Raw genomic sequence first — 19,549 nt, 5'->3', positions numbered from 1 at the left:
GATAGACAACCGGAATAAACCAAACCTCATCGAAGCCATAGCCACAATAATAGAACCGGACCAAAAACCTACAACACACACACACACCCACAAAATAGAAATGGACAACAACCGTCCATTTTCCCTGCACAACCGAGCATGCCCGAGATTTGGCAAATAACTAGGAGGAAATGCCTTTGGTCCGGTTCTATTGTTGTGGCTATGGTTTCGATGGGGGTTGGTTTATTCCGGTTGTCTATTGTCAAATCGCCCAATAAGGAGGGTCTTGCATCAGTTCAAGATATCATTGGTAAATTTTTGAATTTTATTTTTTCCAGTTTTGACGGCTTGAGCTATTACAAATTTACAACAATTTACAAGCCATTTCCTCCTTGTTATTATCCTTATCCCAGGCATGTTCGGTTGTAGCCGATGAATTGAAGTGTAATAAGCAGTATCTCTGTTTTTGGTCCAGAAATGTTGGGGTGCCTATGGTTGGACGTTGGTTAGTTCCGGTCTGATCTGGTGGCAGGCAATGATCTCCATGTCAGCCCCTCAATAACAGCATAAATGGTCTGGGTCAGCATCGAACTCAGAGATGATTGGCGAGTTCCATCCCATCCATCCGCTGGTCACGAGATCGAACCTGCCTAGCACGCCTGAATCCAAAACAAACCCAGCTGTCCAGAGCAGAGCTGGATCGGAAAAAATTGTAACAGTATAGCAAGTGTGCCTCCCTTTTTACGACAGTAACGCCGTAGTCTCGGAAATGTGGTATTAAAGGATAAGGCCGTTATCTCAGGTGAATCGGTAGATTAGCCTCATGTAGATGAGGTCTCTGGTCGCCAACAGTTCTCTAATTTCTATAACCGTTCCTCTACCGTCGTCGGTCTTGTGGTTTCAAACTCCACGCAGGACCACGACGAAGGTAATCCACATCGTGAAATCCGTCACCGCAGCCACATATCGATGGTAAATATTATCGAAAAAATCATCTCAACATAAGTTAAAACGTTTATTTTATGTTCTTCATTTTTTATCAAGCTCGACTCTCTGCCTGTCACAATGTTCATAATATTACTCCTATGCTTCGCCCCATTTAAACAGGATTTTATATCGATGAAACTACCCATAAACAACAACGTTAGTATGCCGATAGCACACATCACATGGAAGGATGGCGAAGTTTCTCATGCGTGTGGCTCTGCACGTGACTGTAATAAAGTCATAAAAGTAAAGTACATATCCTTAAAAAAACGAAGCTTTCTCCACCTACCCTTTTTATGCAAAACTGCGCCATTTGCAGTGATCAAGGCTCTTCTTCTTCCTTGACACTACAACCTCGAGTGGTCTGGGGCCTGTCAATTCTGGCTTTCTGTTACTTGATGTTGTCCGTAGTTGGATAATCACAGTCCTGCGTACGGTGAGGCGGTCTGGATCGGATTTGATCCCCAGTCCTACCGAGTGAAGCCTGGCACCGCCACAAAGGCTACTAGCATTAAAAGGCGAATACCGTCCTACTAAATACCATTCCCTTTAAACATTCCAGCCCTTCCTGGGCGGTGTTGAGAGGAAATTAAATCTTAACACCGAGGATTATGTGGCCACAAGTGGTAATATTACCCATTTCGAATGGAGTAGAGAGTTGGTTGCGAAACGATTTCGTGTTGCCACACTTCCACCGCGGGTAGGCGTTCTAATTGGCGCCCAACTTTAAACGTTGGGACACATGATAACCGTGGGGATACCTACGGAAACCTCCGCGATAGATAGAACCCGAGGACTGCCCGCTGCATGCTGGGTAGCTTTTGTCTTTTATTTTAATTTTTATTTTTACGGCACCTTCAACACTATTGCCCGGTACGATGCTGCGCCCTCAGATTTGCCCTTCAAGCGTTGTCTACTGTAACGACCGTCGAAGAATTTCTTGTAGAGCACAGTCATTCTGCGGTCGTGTCGATTCCTTTTTTTCCGGATAGAGCTTTTAATCGGTGAGCGTGAGATGCCTGCGACCACAAAGTATACAGATCGAGCCTCCAGACGGCCGGGACAATCGAAAACCAATAAATAACAATCAAACCTGGCGCAAGCATAATGCAGCAACCGTGCAACAAGGGACGTTTGTAACGCACTGTGATTAATCACCTTTATCCAGATGTGTTACAGAGCAGTTACAGCGCGTTTGTGCTCTCAATCTTCAGGCGGGCTCGATGGCGTCTGCTGGTGCTGAGTGCGTCCGGTCGCTCGACGCACCTTTCGCTAATGGCCGGCGAGGCTGGCTAATAGCCTGCCGGAATCAAGAGCCACCACCCCGGTACCATGTAATTGACGCATTGTCGACATGTTCGGGTGCGCTGGTCACGGTCAACAATCGTCGATCATTCCGCTTCAATTTTACAGACACGCACGGAGTGACGCGGTTGTTTGGCTAACCGCTCGCCTCTCTGAACGGTGATTGAGTTTATCGATGATGCTGACATTGAAAATTGAAACGGTTGGTACGGATGTTTTCTTTACGACAGCGAAAGACACTCCCCAGCCGAGAACTTTGTATTGCGAGATTACAACGTGAAGCGGACAAAGAAAAAGTAAACTATTTATATATTTAACTGTAAAAACTTTAAGCATATTGCATCCGTTCTGAATATCATTTTGGTCCAGCTGTTCGTGTTTCTCTTAAGCCGCAAGTTCCTGTTCAATCACCTCATCTCATGCACCGTGGCTTATCTGAACGTTACAATCACAAGCGCTGTACCACTCTTAAGCGATCGATTATTGCCCACCAGCACGCATAAGCCAGCTCTGGCTTAAACGACCCAATCAAACGAAACCAATTTGACATTTATTGTACCGGCCGACCGAGGCGGATCAAGCCTGGTCTATACCAACAGTAAAGTTACGATCGTCCCATCGACCATCGAAGCCAGAAAGAACGGAAGAAAGAACGATTCCCGCCCGCCCGGGTATGGCCAAACCACAGAAAATATTGCACCAAATTAGTCACCCATGATCGTACCTGGACCCAATGCGTTCCTTCGCCTCTCTCTAGCACAACATATATGGTAGAATTTAAATTATTACTTGGCGTCTTTCTGGCCTTGTCGGGTGTTGCGTTTGTGGCCGCACTATCGGTGGGAAGGTAAAGAACAGCCTGCGAAAGAAGGAAGGAATTTGGGACTGTACTATAGAGAACCAAACCCCGGATCAATTTGCTTTGACGCCAACCACGCTTTCGGAGGCGGGCGAAAGGAGCATTTTGTTTTCGATATTGATTCGTTCGGGAGGTTTTCCGCACTCTTGCTTGATATTGGGTCAACCGTGGGTTGTCTTAGTTTCCATATGCACGCAACTTCCAGAATATTGTCAAGCCACTATCAACCACCAGACCGCACCGGTCGCAGCGTTGATTGAAGCAATGGCATTATGGTGGAAGGCGACAACGCAACCCATCCTCCAGCTGAAGGTCGCGCAAAGTCGTCGGCCAAAGTTTTTTCAATACCTCACATTAACTTCCCAATTCTCAACTTACCACCGGGAACGGGTTTTGCTAGGGGAACAGAACAGGATAAGCTGAAAGTAAATGGCAAAAGTAAACAAACTTACCGAGTTACCTCCCGTTTGGCAGAAGATTGAAAAATGAGGGTCCCAGGATGTAAAAGTAGGTTAACAGGGTAAGCGGAACAGAATGGGAGCATTAGTAAGTGTGTGTTGCATGGTGCAAGAAATGGGCCGTGCAGTATTCACTCACCGAACGTGATGAAGTGCACGAAAGTGGGAAGTGAATGACACACAGAAGGAAAAAAAACCTTACAATAGTAAAAAAGACATAAGAATTCTACAGAATTCGTGAACGGTTTATGATTCTCTTGAGGATTTTAAACATTTTTTGGTTTATATACTTTTTGCATTTTGTTTAATGTTTCAGTTTCATTAGGAACGGTCTGATTTATTTTCAAATCGTTTAGTACATTTTTTGTTAAGTTTTTATTACTATGAGGTTTGCATGTTTTGACGAAATAATTTTTATTCAATTATTAAAATCAGTTTTGTTTACGCCGATTTCTATTTTTTATTTGCTTTTTAACATTATTTCCAGGTTTATGCTCCATATGAAATATTGCAAGTCCGTTGCTATACGAGTATGGTCCTTTCAGACTGGCAAACTGTAACCCTGGCAAACTGTAAAATTTCAAAATATCATTAAACCGTTTTTTTCGATCATGATAACCAAATCTCTCCTCACTTTTAGTTATTTTCCACTGTATGATTGAAAAGTTCCACAACGGGCTATCTATATTCCACTGCACCATTTACATGCACCATTCTCCGGAGTGATTTAAAAGTTCCATTACATTGATCGAAGCTGTACTTAATTAATTGTTGTTAGCTGTTTGTATTATCGTCTCTTAATTACTTTATTATTTATTTTATTTGCTTATTTTTTATTTGATAAAATTACAATTTATTTTTTTTTAATTCATAGTTTCTATTTTTATCGAGTTTCTTAATTTTTTCTTGTTGAGAGTTTAATTTTTCAACTATTTTAAATTTTTTTATTGTTCTTTTATTAAATACTTTCACATTCAAGTATTTCAAATAAATTTTATTCACTGTACCAATCAGCCATGAATATTATTTATTTCGAGAGACTAATTTCGAGGGGGTGGTAAAGCGACTACAGCGCCGGTCTTCATACGGCGCCCTCGTAGTGAGGACTGACTATTCAGCTACGTGGTATCTTTAAGTCTAGTAAGCCAGAATTGGTAGGCATGACCCAAGAGGTCGTTAGGCAAAAAAGGAGAAGAAGAAGAAGAGATTATTTATTTATTCATTGTGAGTATTATTGTTGTAAGTGTTTCTCCATCCTTTTTTTCTTTTTTTTTTTGCTGATTTTTGTTTTCATTTATTACTTCACCAAGGTTCATCAATGCGTTAATTTTGTAAAGAAATTTATGATTCTTTGATTTATTTTTTTTTTCTCCACTTCGAAGTTCCACTATATTGCTTAAGCCTCTTATATTAAAAGTTGTTAAATATTTTATTTGTTTTATATTTGAACAAATAAACCCTTGTTTTGCTTCTTACTTTCAACTTCAAAATATCTATTTTTATTATTGCTACAAGCGCTACATATTAATTATTTATGCAATCTGTGTATGGCATTAGTTTTCACACTCAAAACATATGTTTCGTTGTTTTATGTGTTCGTTAAATATTACCTAATTTTTATATTATCGGTTCGTTTTCTTCCGTATATTTATCCGATCGTTTAACACCTGATCTTACATAAAATTTATTGTGAGAAGACCCCACTATGTTGTGATTGTTTGTCCAAGATTGAGCAGCTGGCTGCTGTCTCATTCTAGGCACGTTTCTGTTGCCAAATTATCGGTAATGTATGTTTCGTAACACTCTCAAACCATGTGCAACACTTTTTCCGTATCTGTAAAGAACCAAATATAACCCGGCACGCTCCACGATCTTCATGGCCACTTGACAAGAATATCGTGAGCGCAAGCATACTGTATGTGTGTGTGTGTACATGCACTCGTTTAGCAGCAGCAACAGCAGCAGCATATATCTTAATCCACCATCAGATTGAATTGGGCCCAGTTGAGCAATGCGTACGGTGCGAAATTTGTGTACGCGAAAAGGAAACCGGCTGACCGGCTGACAGTGAAGGCTAAAATAATATACCGTCCGGCACAAAACACCACCATGCGTCCGGAACTGTCGGCAGGGTTTGTCATCGTGTGGCCCCCTTGGGCACCGTGTGTGATATATCATATGCATAGAAGCTTGATCTTGGTTGATTTTGACTTACTTTTGAGCGCGTGGCCACGCAAGCCAGCTTTGAGGGCGGTTTGGCAGCAACATTTTTCATGGGCGGACTGGTAGTCCAATAAGATATGATACGCCCTGGAGCCCTATTTTAACGGAGTTATGTAATGGGTCGGTTGCATTGTACTACGAATGCATTTTTATACTATGTAAGGGCTGTTAATTGCAATCATTTGGTAGACAATTTAAATTTGCATATACAACAATATTAAATGTTAATAGTAATAGAGTCCGAATTAGGACATTAGAAAATAAAATTGATTGCACTCTGCCTTCCACGTGGCGTCCAAAGAGGATCACATTTCAAGACAGCTGGCCCTATTTTCTCTCTTCCTGCATCGCTTGACCTACTACTACTACTGCAGTGGAAAAAAATGTGCATCTGTCTCCAAAAGTGCACCGTATCAGCCTACTCAACCGGTCCCGCCGAACAGCTCTTGGTCAGCTTTTCGTTGGTCTAGGTCGTCGGCATGCTGTGCTTCGCGGTCGTGGAATTAGCATGAAGTCGACGGTCATTCGATGCCAATCGGCCCCTTTCCGAATACGAATCGCTGCACCACTGTACCATTTCACACGTTGGAGTGTAAAGCAGCCCGCAAAAGCGTGACAACCAGAAGTTACTGGACCAGTGCAGGCGCAGTCAGTGACGATGATGGTGATGTTGATGATCGATCGTGGAATTTGCATGAAAATGCGCTCCGGATTGCGTCTGCATCTTTGCAGTGCAGCACTTTATTTTGAGTCGAACGCCTCGAGTTTTCGTAATCTTTCTTGTTTGTTTTAGTGTGCCGAATGGAGGGAGGGTTTGAAGCTCGGTAGCTTACTTTTCCACGTGCTGTGTTGATTTGTTCGACCGAGAGATAGAGACGGATAGACATTGGAATATTGATTAGGATTAGGCAGACGATTTCAGTGTTTCGGTTTGTTTGGCCTTTTTTTTCGCAGGCGATCGTTAAAATTTAAGCAATTGCCTTGACAGTCTTTTATTGTATTTTACGATTTGTTCATTTTGTGATAAGATTTCTATTTGTTGTTATCAATTTATTTATTTGTTATTACGTTTTTTTTAATCTCTCTTTAGTAGTTTGTTGTACTTTCTTTAACACATTTTGCATAGTTTTACATAGTTACTCAATTTTTTGAAACAGTCCATTAAACATGGCAATTCTTGCTAGCGCTCTAATGAACAGATTAAGACACCATTGGGGCAGAATTCACCACAACTGCTAACAGTACAGCTTCCAGCAGTTTCATCCACATCGTACCATACCAAAGGTACCCCTTTTCCAGCATGAATATCTTAAAACAAACATACGGCCTTTTTTCCCGAGCATTACCCACTTACAGGTCGCGCGCGCAAGAGGCGCAACCCCCAAGACACCCCAATTATGGAAGGTGAGAGAGCAGCAACACAACGGCAACAACTAAAAACCACATCCATTACTGTTTTATTTCTCAGCGATTAGCAGCTTGGAAGAAGAAGGGAAAAACAATTATTCGTATGAGAACAAGATCGCACTGGGCGATAGTAGTTAGTAAGGGGGAAGGGTCGGTGAGGTGCAATCAGACAAATAGTCGAGTGCGGCATATTGCACCCAACACCGCATTCAAGGCATCTCACAGCCAAGTCAGGGGAAGTGTGTGTCAAGTCTCAGTTTTGTTTTCTACGCGATTCGAAGCGATGAAGCCTAGCTTCCGAAGTGGCAGCAGACAGCTGATATGCAAAGCCGTCAAGTCAGGTGAAAAGTTTAGATGTTTTCGATAAGGAGGAGGCTTAGCTTCGATTAAATATGCATTAGTGGAGGATGATTTATTGTGCCTGCAATTAATGCGATTCATTTTGCTGCTTCGATTCACACTTGGTAAAGTGGGAATTAAACAGCAGACAACTCAATTAATTAAATGCTTCTTGAGTTTCATGTTCTCTGCCATGGATTTCTATCGAGACGTACAGTTGAGCCTCCATATTCGTCACAGAATTATTGGAAAAGTTCCTAAGGTTAGGGATACGATCCAAAAAAATATGATTGGTCACTGCTGTGTCTTGTTCATCAACGACCTGCTCATCCAGCAATCCAGGATAATCTCCACCAAATAATCAGATGCTATCGGATTCAGATGAGAATCAATTTAGCTATCAGCCGTACAGATTTTCATCATTCAAACTCCCGATGCATTTTACGGATTGTGCTTTGGCTGCCTTCTGGAACCGAAATTCGAAGTTCTCTCTTTACTCATTCTGATTCAGATGATCCGCCTTAAAAAAAATAGCCACTGTTCAGGAAATGCCTCAAGATCTTTATCTGCTTCGCACGAGGAATACAGCTGATAGTACGAGGATGTTTCAAACAGCGTCCCTCGTCTGTGTTGACCATAGCTATTGTTTCATATTTTTTTAAATGCATACTTTATGATACGTGTAAGTTTTTAAATTTTATTTAAAAACTCAAAGGACCATAAAAGCTTGTTGAAACAATTTAAACCTGATCAAGATTAACGAGAATAACGACTGAAGGAATGGATACTATTAAAAAAATGCGACGTGTGTCAAATTAGGCGTGTAGCAGTGTAAACACCATTGATTTCACGGCACAACAGATTAGAGAAACCGAAACACGAATGGCGTACCGGAGTACGTGGAGCAGTTTCCTAGCTCGGAGCGTTCCCGTCGGGATGCAAAGGTTGATCGCGGGAAGCAGAATCGTCAAGTCAAACCGATAGTCCATAAGCCCCTATATGAAGAATATCTGCATGTTACAGGCACGCTGAGAGCAATCCTCTTGAATTTTTGTTGGATGAACTCCGTAAGCCACCATACTCTACCACTGATCGAGCCAGCATAGTAGTTAGACCAGATAGATACCGAAGGATAACAAACTAATTGCGCCTGGTGCCTATGTGCTCCAGCTGTTTATGGTAGCTCAACTTATCGTCAAGAATCACTTCAAGGCCCTCTGACACATCGTTTACATTCTATAATTGCATCGTTTAAATTTTAATCGTAGAGCAAGAGATATGATTTGGCAAAGGTGATGCCAATGCACTGCTCGACGCATAACTCCAGGTCATCTGTAGTGCACCAGAACTAGAATTTCTTCAAAACGACCTGTAGTAGCAGTTATTCAGCAGGGCTATGTGTTGGCAAATTGTATTTCTGTTACTTTTATTGATCAAAATACAGATTTCTACTTAACTTAGAGATTTTCTTAATGCTTAAGAGCGTCGAGGCAATTTAATTAGTTTGTATTTTAGTTGTAAAGATATGCACACATCAACATCCCCCATTTGGCCGGGATCTCTACTTCGGGTTGTGTGTTATTTTTTTATCACTATCCACTTGACATTATTTTGCACAACAATAAAGCTTGTTAACCTGCAAAAAAAGCAACAAACACAACGCATAATATTCCCTTAGGTACGTACCTCACACTTGGAACGCCCAATTCAACAATCTCGCTCAACCACGCTGCAGACAGTGTCTCCCACCCGCGCACTAAACATACAAAAAAAAAAGAACCTCCCTTTCCGCTAGTAAAGCTGGCGGGAGTATTTTCGGCTTTGAACCGGGCATAACCCTACCGGTGGCCAGCTCTTAGACCTACCAAGACGAACGAGTGGGGTATGACCGTACACACTGTGAGCTGTGGACAGTTAGTGCCCTGCAGGAGCCCAACATCGTCGGACGCGTTTTTTGCTTGTTGTTGCTTCGATCCCTGATCGACTTTGAGCATTGACATTCATAAGTCACCTCTTTCTTGTGACACATCCGACGAGTGCCAGTGTTTAGAGTTTAAGTTGTAATCACGTGTAAGTTGAGTTTCCTATTTGGTAGCAGGATTAAGATAGTTCTGATGGGTGTGTGTGTGAAACGTTTGTCACGAGATTATAGAATGTGCATGGACGAACTGGGATGTTTGCTACACGATCGAGATCGAATATTCTCACCAACCTCCCACCCGGCATATTGCCCAAGATACAAACGATCGTGAAGTGGAAAAATGGCCTATCACTAATCGGTTCGAACCGCCGCCCCGGCCACGTTAAACCGTAGTGTCGTGTAAATGCGTGTAAAAGCGTGCCGTGTGTCAAAACCTCCCGAAAGGATTAATTGCCAACATCGATGCGAACAATGTTGCCAATTAGGAGGTCTCGCGTTCGACAACACCCGTCCGTACCGCTGCATTTTCGATGGTGCAAGCATCGGTTTTCGGCGGGTTGCCTTTTTGCGTTGGCTTTCGGTTGGGAAAGATCGTTCGCCACAGTTGCTTCCGCGTCCAATGTCGGGTGTACCTGTGTACGGGACGCGGTCACACCGACTGTCTGCATCGTGGAATGCTAATGCTGTTTGCTGCGGTGAGCTATATTTCGTGGCGGTGAAACGTGGCCCCGGACCCGGATAGTGCCGAACATCGGGTGTGAACTGATCCGTTTTGTCACCGGCAGTACGGCGACCGGTACCGAATATCCGACACCGACGTGTGCTGCATACTGCGTGTGACGATCGGTCGATCGATTTGTAGATTTGCGCTGTACGCTTCGAAGCTGGTGAAAGAACTTGAGTAGGAAGCGAACAGCAGCTGGAAGCATTATTAAGTAACTTATTGTTTGGTGCAATGGTTTATTCGTGTCCGGTCGTGTCGGCTTTTTGTAGCTAGCTGGTGGTTTGTTGTTATGGTTTGCATTACTTATTCAGCAGCAAGTATCTGAACAAATTTTTGTCTCAGATGCTACAATTCGGTGGGCGTGATGTATTTTTTTATGCAAAAAAGAAAACAATTCAATTCAAATTTTAGCAATCACCTTTCATATACCTGTTCACTGTGTTTAATTTTGAATACTTAAAATAATTAGAGATAACGAATTTTGTCAGCTTTTTTGAACATTTATTTAACTATTCCCATAATGTTTCCTTTTTCTGTAACGTTCAATTGTGCAACACTCTGGTTCTTCAAAAGAATTAAAATTTTATAGCATATTCCAAATTATATTCCGGATTAAAATAAATAATCAGCAGCGAGATACATGGCAGAATAGTCAAACGAGCTGTCTTAAACTATTTTTGAGTTGATCAATCATTATAGGAAAATCCACCATAAAATGCTAATGCGGTATAAAGCAGTTGGGATTATAAAATACATTCTTAATTTATTTTATAAAAATCGACTCAAAAGAAAAACTTAGATCCATAATCTGTGCCTGCTGAAATCTGCATGTTAGCGACACAGTTAATTATAATTACTATTTAAGAGTTCTGCAGCAAGCTTTATTCAACAGAATTCATTGTATGAATTATATAAATTATTTTTGATTCATCAGATCATCAATCCTACTTCTTCATCAAATTAGGGTTAATGTTATGGATTTATTGAACGATAGTCCTGAGTCCCAACAACACAATCAACCTAACATTTTGTGGTGCATTACATATTTTACATACTGAAATAGTTTTACAGCGTTATCAGATAGTTTTGAGCGGCTTTGCTTTGCTGCTAACTCTAGGAACTACTATTAAAGATTTGTACGTACTATGAGTATTGTCCCGGAGAGACACTTCCTTATCGTCATTTATGGTTGATTCGAGTTATACAACGTCTCTCCTTCTGAAGAGATAATAATCCAGAACGAATGGCTCGAAGAAGTTCTCGTCTAACCCAAACTAAGGCCCAGCAAGCGCTTTAACAGTAATTAGTTAGAACAGAATTTTTTTCGTAAATACTTGAAATAAAATCTTATTTAAACGAGCCAAACTTCTACCAGCACAAACTAATATTGACCCTCTCACTCAGGGTAGCTTCCTGACCGTACGGGTATATGATCTTTTGCATAGTGTCATTGTGTGTTTTGCATAGTAGATTATCTCGATCTGCTAGTTTTGACTTCCTTGACAAATGTGTTCCCCTAGCTCTTAGTCAGTCCTGCCCAGGAAAGAGACAGCCTTCTGCTAGCGGACCACCACCTGTGTCCGCGTGGACGGCCTAAAAGGGTCGTCCGGTCCAACCCGAGGTTCTGTGCCCGTCGCTCGATGCTAATAGGAAACATAGGAAAGCCTCAAATCAATGATGTCTATGTCATCAGCGTATGCCAGGATCGGGATATACTTATAGACGATGGTCCCCGAAGTTTCCACCTCCGAGTCGTGGATGACTCTCTCTAGCGCCAGATTGAAAAGAAGACAGGCAAACCCATCGCCCTGGCGCAAGCCCTTGGTGTTAAGCAAAGGGCCCTGAGAGTTTTCCATCCACCTTCACCTGGCATGTGATGTTGGCTATTATCATTCTTACAAGCTTGGTAAGCTTGGCCAGTATTCCAAAAGAGCTCATTGCGTCGTACAGTTTTACCTTGGCTATGCTGTCATACACGGCTTTAAAATCAATGAAAAGATGGTAGGAGTGGAGCTGCTGCTCCGCCATCTTCTCCAAGATTTGCCGCATCGTGAAGATCTGGTCAGTGGTTGATTTCCCGTTTCGGAATCCTCTCTGATAGTTTCCGACTATCTCTTCGACGAATGGGACAAGTCGATCTTGTAAGATAAGGGCTGCTTTGGTAAAATTGGGTCAACATAGTAGAGCGACCCGGATGGTAGAACCACCGGTTTTCACATGGCAGGACCAATAAGTCAATAAGTGTAGTAAATCAGAAATGGCTGACATTGTCTAAGGCAAGAAGAGCATTGGGTCAAAGGTTATCTGCGCTATCACATACCGAAGCAAACAAATTATATAAATTGAGCAGCTTCGTAAGAAAATCTACTTACGGCCATCTTCACCTAAAACCGCGCCAACTAGTTGAAAAGCCCTTCATGTTCGATGAAAGCTTTCGATCGCTTCAGACCGCTTCATAGTGACTCTTGGCGGAGACACTTTACACTATCATTTTTGCGGTCAACCCGTCCTATCTCGGCAAGCAAATAAACGCCAATCTTTACATTGCGCAACGCCCAAAAAGGTTCGCGTGCGCCACCAATCGCCCATAGCCCATAGCTCGTCTAATTGGTATGTTAATTAGCGTTAAATAACATCGCTTCTATCCCATTGACCACCATCATCACCACCACCACAATTCCTCCGGAGGCCTTTGATCAGATCTCGAAACTCGTTATATTTGGAGATGCTTTTACTGCTGCACCGTCGTGACGGCACGATGCTACGGTATCACGGGCGCATGTTATGCCGGCATTTCGGATGAAACACCGTCGTAGGTCAAGTTCTGCTTCGGCGAGAACGAGCCCTCCTGCCGTGGGTGCCGTACACTATGGTTGCGTGACGTGCATGCGGGGGTGCTCTATTGATCGTTCGAGAGGCAATGAAAAAAAAAATGTTTACACTAACGTGTCCCAATTAAACAAACACCCGATGCACGATACGAAACATTTTTATGACCTCTGATCAATCCGAATTCTGAACCCGTAAGGATGCTGTGGAAGGTTGCCGTGGTCCATGCCGGGCTTTATTGGCCACCCGCTGTTTATGATTGAGGTGCGTAAGACAAAAGGTTGGAGTGTTTGGGACAACCCGGTCAAGGTAAACGCTGATGATCGGTAGATCGGGAAGATCCGCAGAACTGGGTTCTTTGGGCTGGTAGGTACGTGTTGCAATAGAGTGTGTGATTTTATTAGGCTATTGGGTTTAACTGGCGGATTGATATTATCCTTGGAGATGCCTTATACGCGAATATCAATAATTAGATGATCATCAAATTAAAATATACAGTTAGCAACAACCGTTTTCGAAATGTATTAACTAAATTTCTGACTTAAAAGCCCTGGTAGCTTGCCGCTATAGCCTCTGCAAATAGAGACCTATTCTGTCTGAAGTTACTGTATTGCACTATGCCAGCGTAGTGTGAACACCAGCTGGAGTCACCTCTGTGCAGAGAATCGAAAGGATAGATTTCTTCATGGATGTTCTACCCCTTTGCCCGCTTATTCAATCCCTTGCAGAATGCTCGGGTTGACTAAAATCAGATCCCTTCATCCACACGCCCAGTCCTACTTCATTGCCTGTGTCCTTCCTCCGGATTCGACGCTTCGTATCTTCTGTCTGCTTTTTGACTACAACCTCCCCCTCTCCCACTTCCGTTCCAGACTCTTCAATTCATCTTAACCTCCCTATCCTATCCCAAAGTTTACTGCTCCTTCCTTAGAAAGTAAGACAAATATTGTTAAACCCTAATGGCAGACAATTTTAAATAAATAAGAAATAAAATTCAAAAGTCCCATTGCCTCCTCAGGCTAAACAATATATGCACCCTGCTTGCGTATGCCCAGCCAGTGCATACAATTCGCCAACCATTAAACTGCACTGCAAGGCCACGAGTTCCATTGCTGGTATCGATCCCAACCTCTTTGGGTTGGCGTGTGAAGAGGTTATTTGTGTGAAAAGTGGTCAACCACATGTAATAAAACAGCACCAAAAATCCCCAAACCACACGAAGCTAATGGGGGCTATTATGTTTTTTTTTCTTGTTTCTTGCTTCCTCCAGACATACATTTGCGGGTGGTAGGTGCTTAACTAATTCCGTGCTGACAGTGGGAACCGAAAATGCAGTCAAGGTGTTTGCTGGCAGTGAAGGTAAGAAGGCACAAAGTCCCTCCTCCCCCCCACCTCCACAAACCAAGACATTGTTACCGTGCCACCCTCCTGATACCGGTGTGCCCGATGATGTCTTCGTTTGTTTTACCGCTGAACAATGTTAGATTGCATTCTCACGTGGTCGCTCCGTTCCGCACTTTGACAGCTTACCTGGTGGTTGGTGGTGTCGGTGCCCACCGTAGCGCTCCCCGCCTGTAGAGCCGTAGCGATAGAATCACCCGAGCCGGCCTCACTGTTGCGACCTCGGGACGTAAATCCACACCCGTACCAGAACGCCTACGAGGGGATCGCCATCTTCGACCGGAACCTCATTACCAATGGCGAGAAATTTACCGAAAATCTTCTCAAGTAAGACCCGTTTCAAGCCCTCCGGTGATAATGCTCCATATTGTCACGCTTCTAATCTCCCACGATCATAAAACACATCACTGTGTCCTTCACAGCCAAGGTCCGATACAGTTCCCACGGTTGCGGGAAGGAAACGCCGTTAACGCGCTGCCCTATCCGTACGAGGCGCTCGCCCTCAAGGAACGTCAGCACAAGATGGTACGGTTTTCCGGTGCCGATAGCCAGACGGTGAAGCCGGCATACCAGGCGTTGGCCAAACACGCGGCACGGGTACTCGGCAAAAGCTACGCCGTCGAGGATATCGATAGCTACAACGTAGGGTCGAACAGCAAGGACAGCCGATCGCAAAGATAAAAAAAAATAATTTCTACTCCACTTTCCTCCATCCAGGAAGCGTCCTCGAACGTGAAGAAGAACTACGTGTTTTCGTACGCCGTCAAAGATACGGCTTCGGGCGATGATTTTTCGCACACGCAGCAACAGCAGCAGGACGGTGCAGTCAAAGGCAGCTACAAGGTGCAGCTGCCGGACGGGCGTATGCAGATCGTCAAGTACATCGCCGACAACAATGGCTACCGGGCGGATGTTACCTACGAAAACGAACCGGGCGGCGTTGTGGTCGCCCAACCCAGCGGACCAGTCGTACCGGTAGCTGCGGCCCACCCCAACCAGGCCACCTATCAGACGTACTACACGAACGCACCTGTCCAACAGCAGCACCAGCAGCAGCAGCAGTACCTCGCCCAAATCCGACCAGCTCGTCTGTACTACGCAGCACCGAACGCGAACCAAATTCCCGCACCTTTCTACCCAACGCAATTGCGTCCAAGTGATGTGAAGATCCACAGCTACAACACGGCACCACATGCCGGTGCGGTGATCGCTTCCACCACCACGCAAGCCACCCCACCATCATCTGGCGCATACCTGGCCACCTTTCCAGCATCCGGCAACCTGGCGTACATTGCGACATCATCCGCCAACGGACCGATTGGTACGGTACAGCTCCAAACGAACGCTGGTGGTGGAGGTGCCGGCACGATCGCAGTCCCCGTGACAGCGATCCCGCTGACGGCGTACCGTGACATCAACGTACCACCACCACCGCCCGTCCAACCGATCGGTGTAGCATTCGCTTCGGCCGGTCGGCGTACGACGGTTTACGCGGACATGCCCCAAGGCAGACTGCAGCAAACGACGATCTACCAGCAGCAGCCGGCACGCGGCCAGCAGCAAGCGCTAGACTATGGATACGTGCAGATTCCTGTTGACAATCGGGTGTACAAACGGGACACGGATCGCAGTACGGAGGTGGTAGCCGCCGGTCAACAAAAGCACCCCAAAAGGGAACCGCAGAAGGCGCGAAATCAGGCGAAGCGCAAGCAGCCAGAGCGCAAAGCGATGTAGTAGCAGCAGTAGTGGTTGGTTGTAATGATCTTTTTTTGTCTAATAGCTAATTACTTGTAATAAAAATAATCGTAACAATCAGATGGCTTGTCGTTGTAATTAACTTCGGGTGGAAGACATTTAACTGGACTTTGCCATCACCGACAAATTATTGGAAAAAGGCTTCGAGTTCGAGAGCATGTGAAGACATTTTTGTTTTAATTTTCACATAGATGTAAAGGCTTGTAAGCAACTTCACGTAGTTATTTGATGTCAACCTGACTCCTGCTTTGAAAAATGGCAAGACATCACATCTCCTCTAGAAAACTCATATCCGAAACAAATACACACATCACAGAAGCTACCATCATACAGAAATAAGATCAGAAGATACCACCATGGTTAGTATTGGGTAGTACGCTAAAAAGCTGCCGGGAGACATCACCACAATAAATTGAAAGCTCTGAGCGCGTTGTTCTATTTCAAAACAGAAGACTAGCTTGGACAATTCCATGCCCCTGTTTGGGATAGGGCAAGGGGCCTATTCAAAATAGTGTTGGCAGAATCGGGAATCGGGATTAAAAATTGGGATTTTATCGGGATTCGATTGGTAATCGATTGGGATTCAATTAGGATTCAATTGAGATCTGACAGGGTTTCGACTCCATTCGAGTTGGATTAGCATTCCATTAGGATTCTATGGGGATTCGATTGGGATTCGATTGGGATTCCACTGAGATATGATTAGGATTCGATTTGGGTTTTTATCAGAATTTTATAAGGATTGGATAAGCGTAACTGGGATGGAATAGTATCATTGTTTGCGTTCATCATTCTTGGTGGAGTCTTGGTTAAGGTTGAGTTGGTCATCTGAACGAAATGGTGGACGAAAAGTGAAGGAAAATATGAAGCTTTTTTGAAATATATATGCTGCCTCACCCTTAGTCCAAGCAACAACAAAAGTGTTCCGTTTGCAGGAAACTTCGCCGACCTGATGACCATATCAGGGGTACAGGGGTTCGATACATATAATGGATTATTTGTATCACTCGGTGAAAGGTTTCAACTGGATAATGGAATGTTCACCTTAAAATGGAATGATGTATTCAGTAACGGGAAATTCGCTGACGAAGGCACTAGAACGTGAGCGGTATCTAGGATTGTTGCAGCGGCTAATAAGTGTGTTATAAAGCGCGTCGTCATGACTGTATCATGAATATGACACCGGGGGCAAGTACTTCATTTCATATCAGAAATCGGGGAGTTACAGGCCGGTCATAGAAAACATATAAAGTCTCACAGTGAAGTGGCTTGATGTCATGTTTGTCCCAGGCGAATGGGAATAACCGATTAATTTATCCATTAAAGCTACAAGTTGAGACACGTAAGGCCAGCTTAACGACATCAAAAATTTAAGTAAAGCTATCGGTACTTGAGATAAAATGTATCGTTTGCCTACCGGTAATCCTCCTTTAATAGACAAACAAATCTCGGAAAACAATCGATTTATGATATGCAAATAATTGCTGCAATAGTAAATTTCAATTGTTAACGGTACTTGACAAATCCATTGCCCACTTCAGGGCCAATTGTCGAAGGTCAAGAGGTAACATATGTTCAATAAACGTACCACCGTCCTACTAGGCTTGAGCAAGCTTCAACCCACAAGCGGCACCAACACCATTCATTCACTGAAATAGATCGTCGTGCGAACGTGGCGGTACTAAAAATAAATAAGCTTCCATTCAATTCAGGTCATTAATTTTGCTTACGTTTGGTTTTGCGAACGCGTCACTGAACGTGGATCACATGCCGCGAACAGAAATTTGATCGTAACTGCAAAAATAACACCGGCGAGTTTTCACGTACACGCTTCGGTACACAGTAGCGGCGGACGAGTGTCTGGCGGGTGGAATTTTCCGATAACAACTGAAACACGCTTATCCTTAGAACACACAAAACACACGCTTTTGCACTTGGTAATATAGACGTTTATATTGTTCCAGGTTTTAAGCAGCTTTCATTTAAACTAAACACTTTCAATCGTTTTCCAGATTTAAACTATTGGTTGATTTTTTTTCTTCTTCAATCTAGTCCGAATCGTTTGGGAGATTAAGGCAATCGATCGTTTTAGGAAAATATAAAACAGATAGCAAAACCCGTTCAGTACACTAAATGAGATATACCAATCCTGTGCATTCTCGCCCCAAGTGCCTGTGCATTGCGGATGCCTGGCACTCACATCCAATATCATCCACATACATGCTTCGTTTGTCATCTCGATAACAGCTTATCAATCACAGTTTTTTCTTGTGCCTGGCACCAGAAACGGTAGCGTCGTTACATGGGGTTTGGAACATAGGGGGCTGATGTGGCCGCGGGACTCAATGGAGAATAAATAGTGTCTTGCTCTATCCATTAATACTTATTTACACCTGGTTTGTTGGAAGATAAGAACGAACGTAAAGGATGCATTAGTTTTAACGTAGTTCAGAAAGTACCGGAATGCAAATCCCATTACTTACTTCTTTGAGTATCCTAATAGCCTCCTAATTATTACTCTTTTTTGTTGAAGATGTACTCGTTTGCCATCGTGTAGCCAAGACCGATGGACAGTGCAGCGACAACAGTGCCTTGGGCGGCCACTCGCAACTGCATCAGGAACACGGACGTGGACATTGCACCCCGGTGCTTGTATTTGTACGCACCGATGGCACACACCGCGCACAGTCCGGCAATCCCGATCGGCATGAAGGGCGATTCGCGGGCCTTGCGGGCGAGCTTATCCGAGTGGGTCTCGTTGAACGATGGAGCTTTACTACTCATCCTGCGAAACAAAGCAATAAAGCGAGCAATAGTGAGCCCGTTAATTTATAGCTCCACTTGTGCTGCTTTCACATCCCCCATCCAGTCGCGCTTTCTCTTCCCCTTAAGTTCAAGGTCACACACACACCTTGCATGAGCGTGATGCGTTACATCACGAGGATAGTTTGCGGTTGGGGAGACAGCCCGCGAACGGCCCGCAGCATCCTGGCTTATTTTGCGTACCTGATAGTTTGCACGTTCCGTTAGACACCGGCGAATATTATCCACGTGTGGAAGGACTCGCTGGAGGGAGAAACTTTAACCCACTTTAACCCTTCCGCCTGTTCGGTCGCGAAAGATGATGAAATTCGCGATGCAGCGCGCCAGATGATCGACTCGACTAAAAAAAACAGGTGACAGCCAGTTGTTTGTGTTGGTTGTGTGACGTACGACGGGCGCAGCATTCGGTCATTTCCTGTGACGGCAAAGAGGAGACGAAAAGTAAAGCCGCGTATACACGTTCCCGAAAACATTCGATATTGAAACGCATGTATCGACCGCGCTCCGAAATAAATGTGTAGGTAAACTGCATCAGAATA

At 43.9% G+C, this 19,549-nt stretch overlaps 2 protein-coding genes across 5 annotated transcripts; one reads left to right on the top strand and one right to left on the bottom strand.

The window, feature by feature from the left end:
* The first annotated feature begins 4,753 nt into the window (after positions 1-4,753).
* Positions 4,754-16,167, top strand: LOC118508059. Of its 3 annotated transcripts, none has more exons than XM_036047513.1 (5): positions 4,754-7,559; positions 14,302-14,390; positions 14,557-14,759; positions 14,855-15,074; positions 15,150-16,167. In XM_036047513.1, exons 2-5 carry the CDS (start codon positions 14,361-14,363, stop codon positions 16,164-16,166), a joined length of 1,470 nt encoding a protein of 489 aa, XP_035903406.1. In that variant the 5' UTR covers positions 4,754-7,559; positions 14,302-14,360; the 3' UTR covers position 16,167. The 3 variants fall into 3 exon arrangements, with proteins under 3 accessions (XP_035903406.1, XP_035903405.1, XP_035903407.1); XM_036047512.1 differs by lacking the exon at positions 4,754-7,559 and adding an exon at positions 9,092-9,627; XM_036047514.1 differs by lacking the exon at positions 4,754-7,559 and adding an exon at positions 13,673-14,214.
* Positions 16,168-18,113: 1,946 nt separating this feature from the next.
* Positions 18,114-19,396, bottom strand: LOC118508060 (HIG1 domain family member 1A, mitochondrial-like). Of its 2 annotated transcripts, none has more exons than XM_036047516.1 (3): positions 19,099-19,396; positions 18,671-18,972; positions 18,114-18,580 (listed from the first exon to the last, which is right to left on the bottom strand). In XM_036047516.1, exon 2 carries the CDS (start codon positions 18,969-18,971, stop codon positions 18,702-18,704), a length of 270 nt encoding a protein of 89 aa, XP_035903409.1. In that variant the 5' UTR covers position 18,972; positions 19,099-19,396; the 3' UTR covers positions 18,114-18,580; positions 18,671-18,701. The 2 variants fall into 2 exon arrangements, with proteins under 2 accessions (XP_035903409.1, XP_035903408.1); XM_036047515.1 differs by having other exon boundaries at positions 19,194-19,392.
* Positions 19,397-19,549: the final 153 nt, after the last annotated feature.

Source organism: Anopheles stephensi, chromosome 2 (genome assembly GCF_013141755.1).
Source record: "Anopheles stephensi strain Indian chromosome 2, UCI_ANSTEP_V1.0, whole genome shotgun sequence".
NCBI lineage: Eukaryota > Metazoa > Arthropoda > Insecta > Diptera > Culicidae > Anopheles > Anopheles stephensi.
The sequence above is the reverse complement of the archived record's forward strand: the minus strand, read 5'-3'. Positions and strand labels throughout refer to the sequence as shown.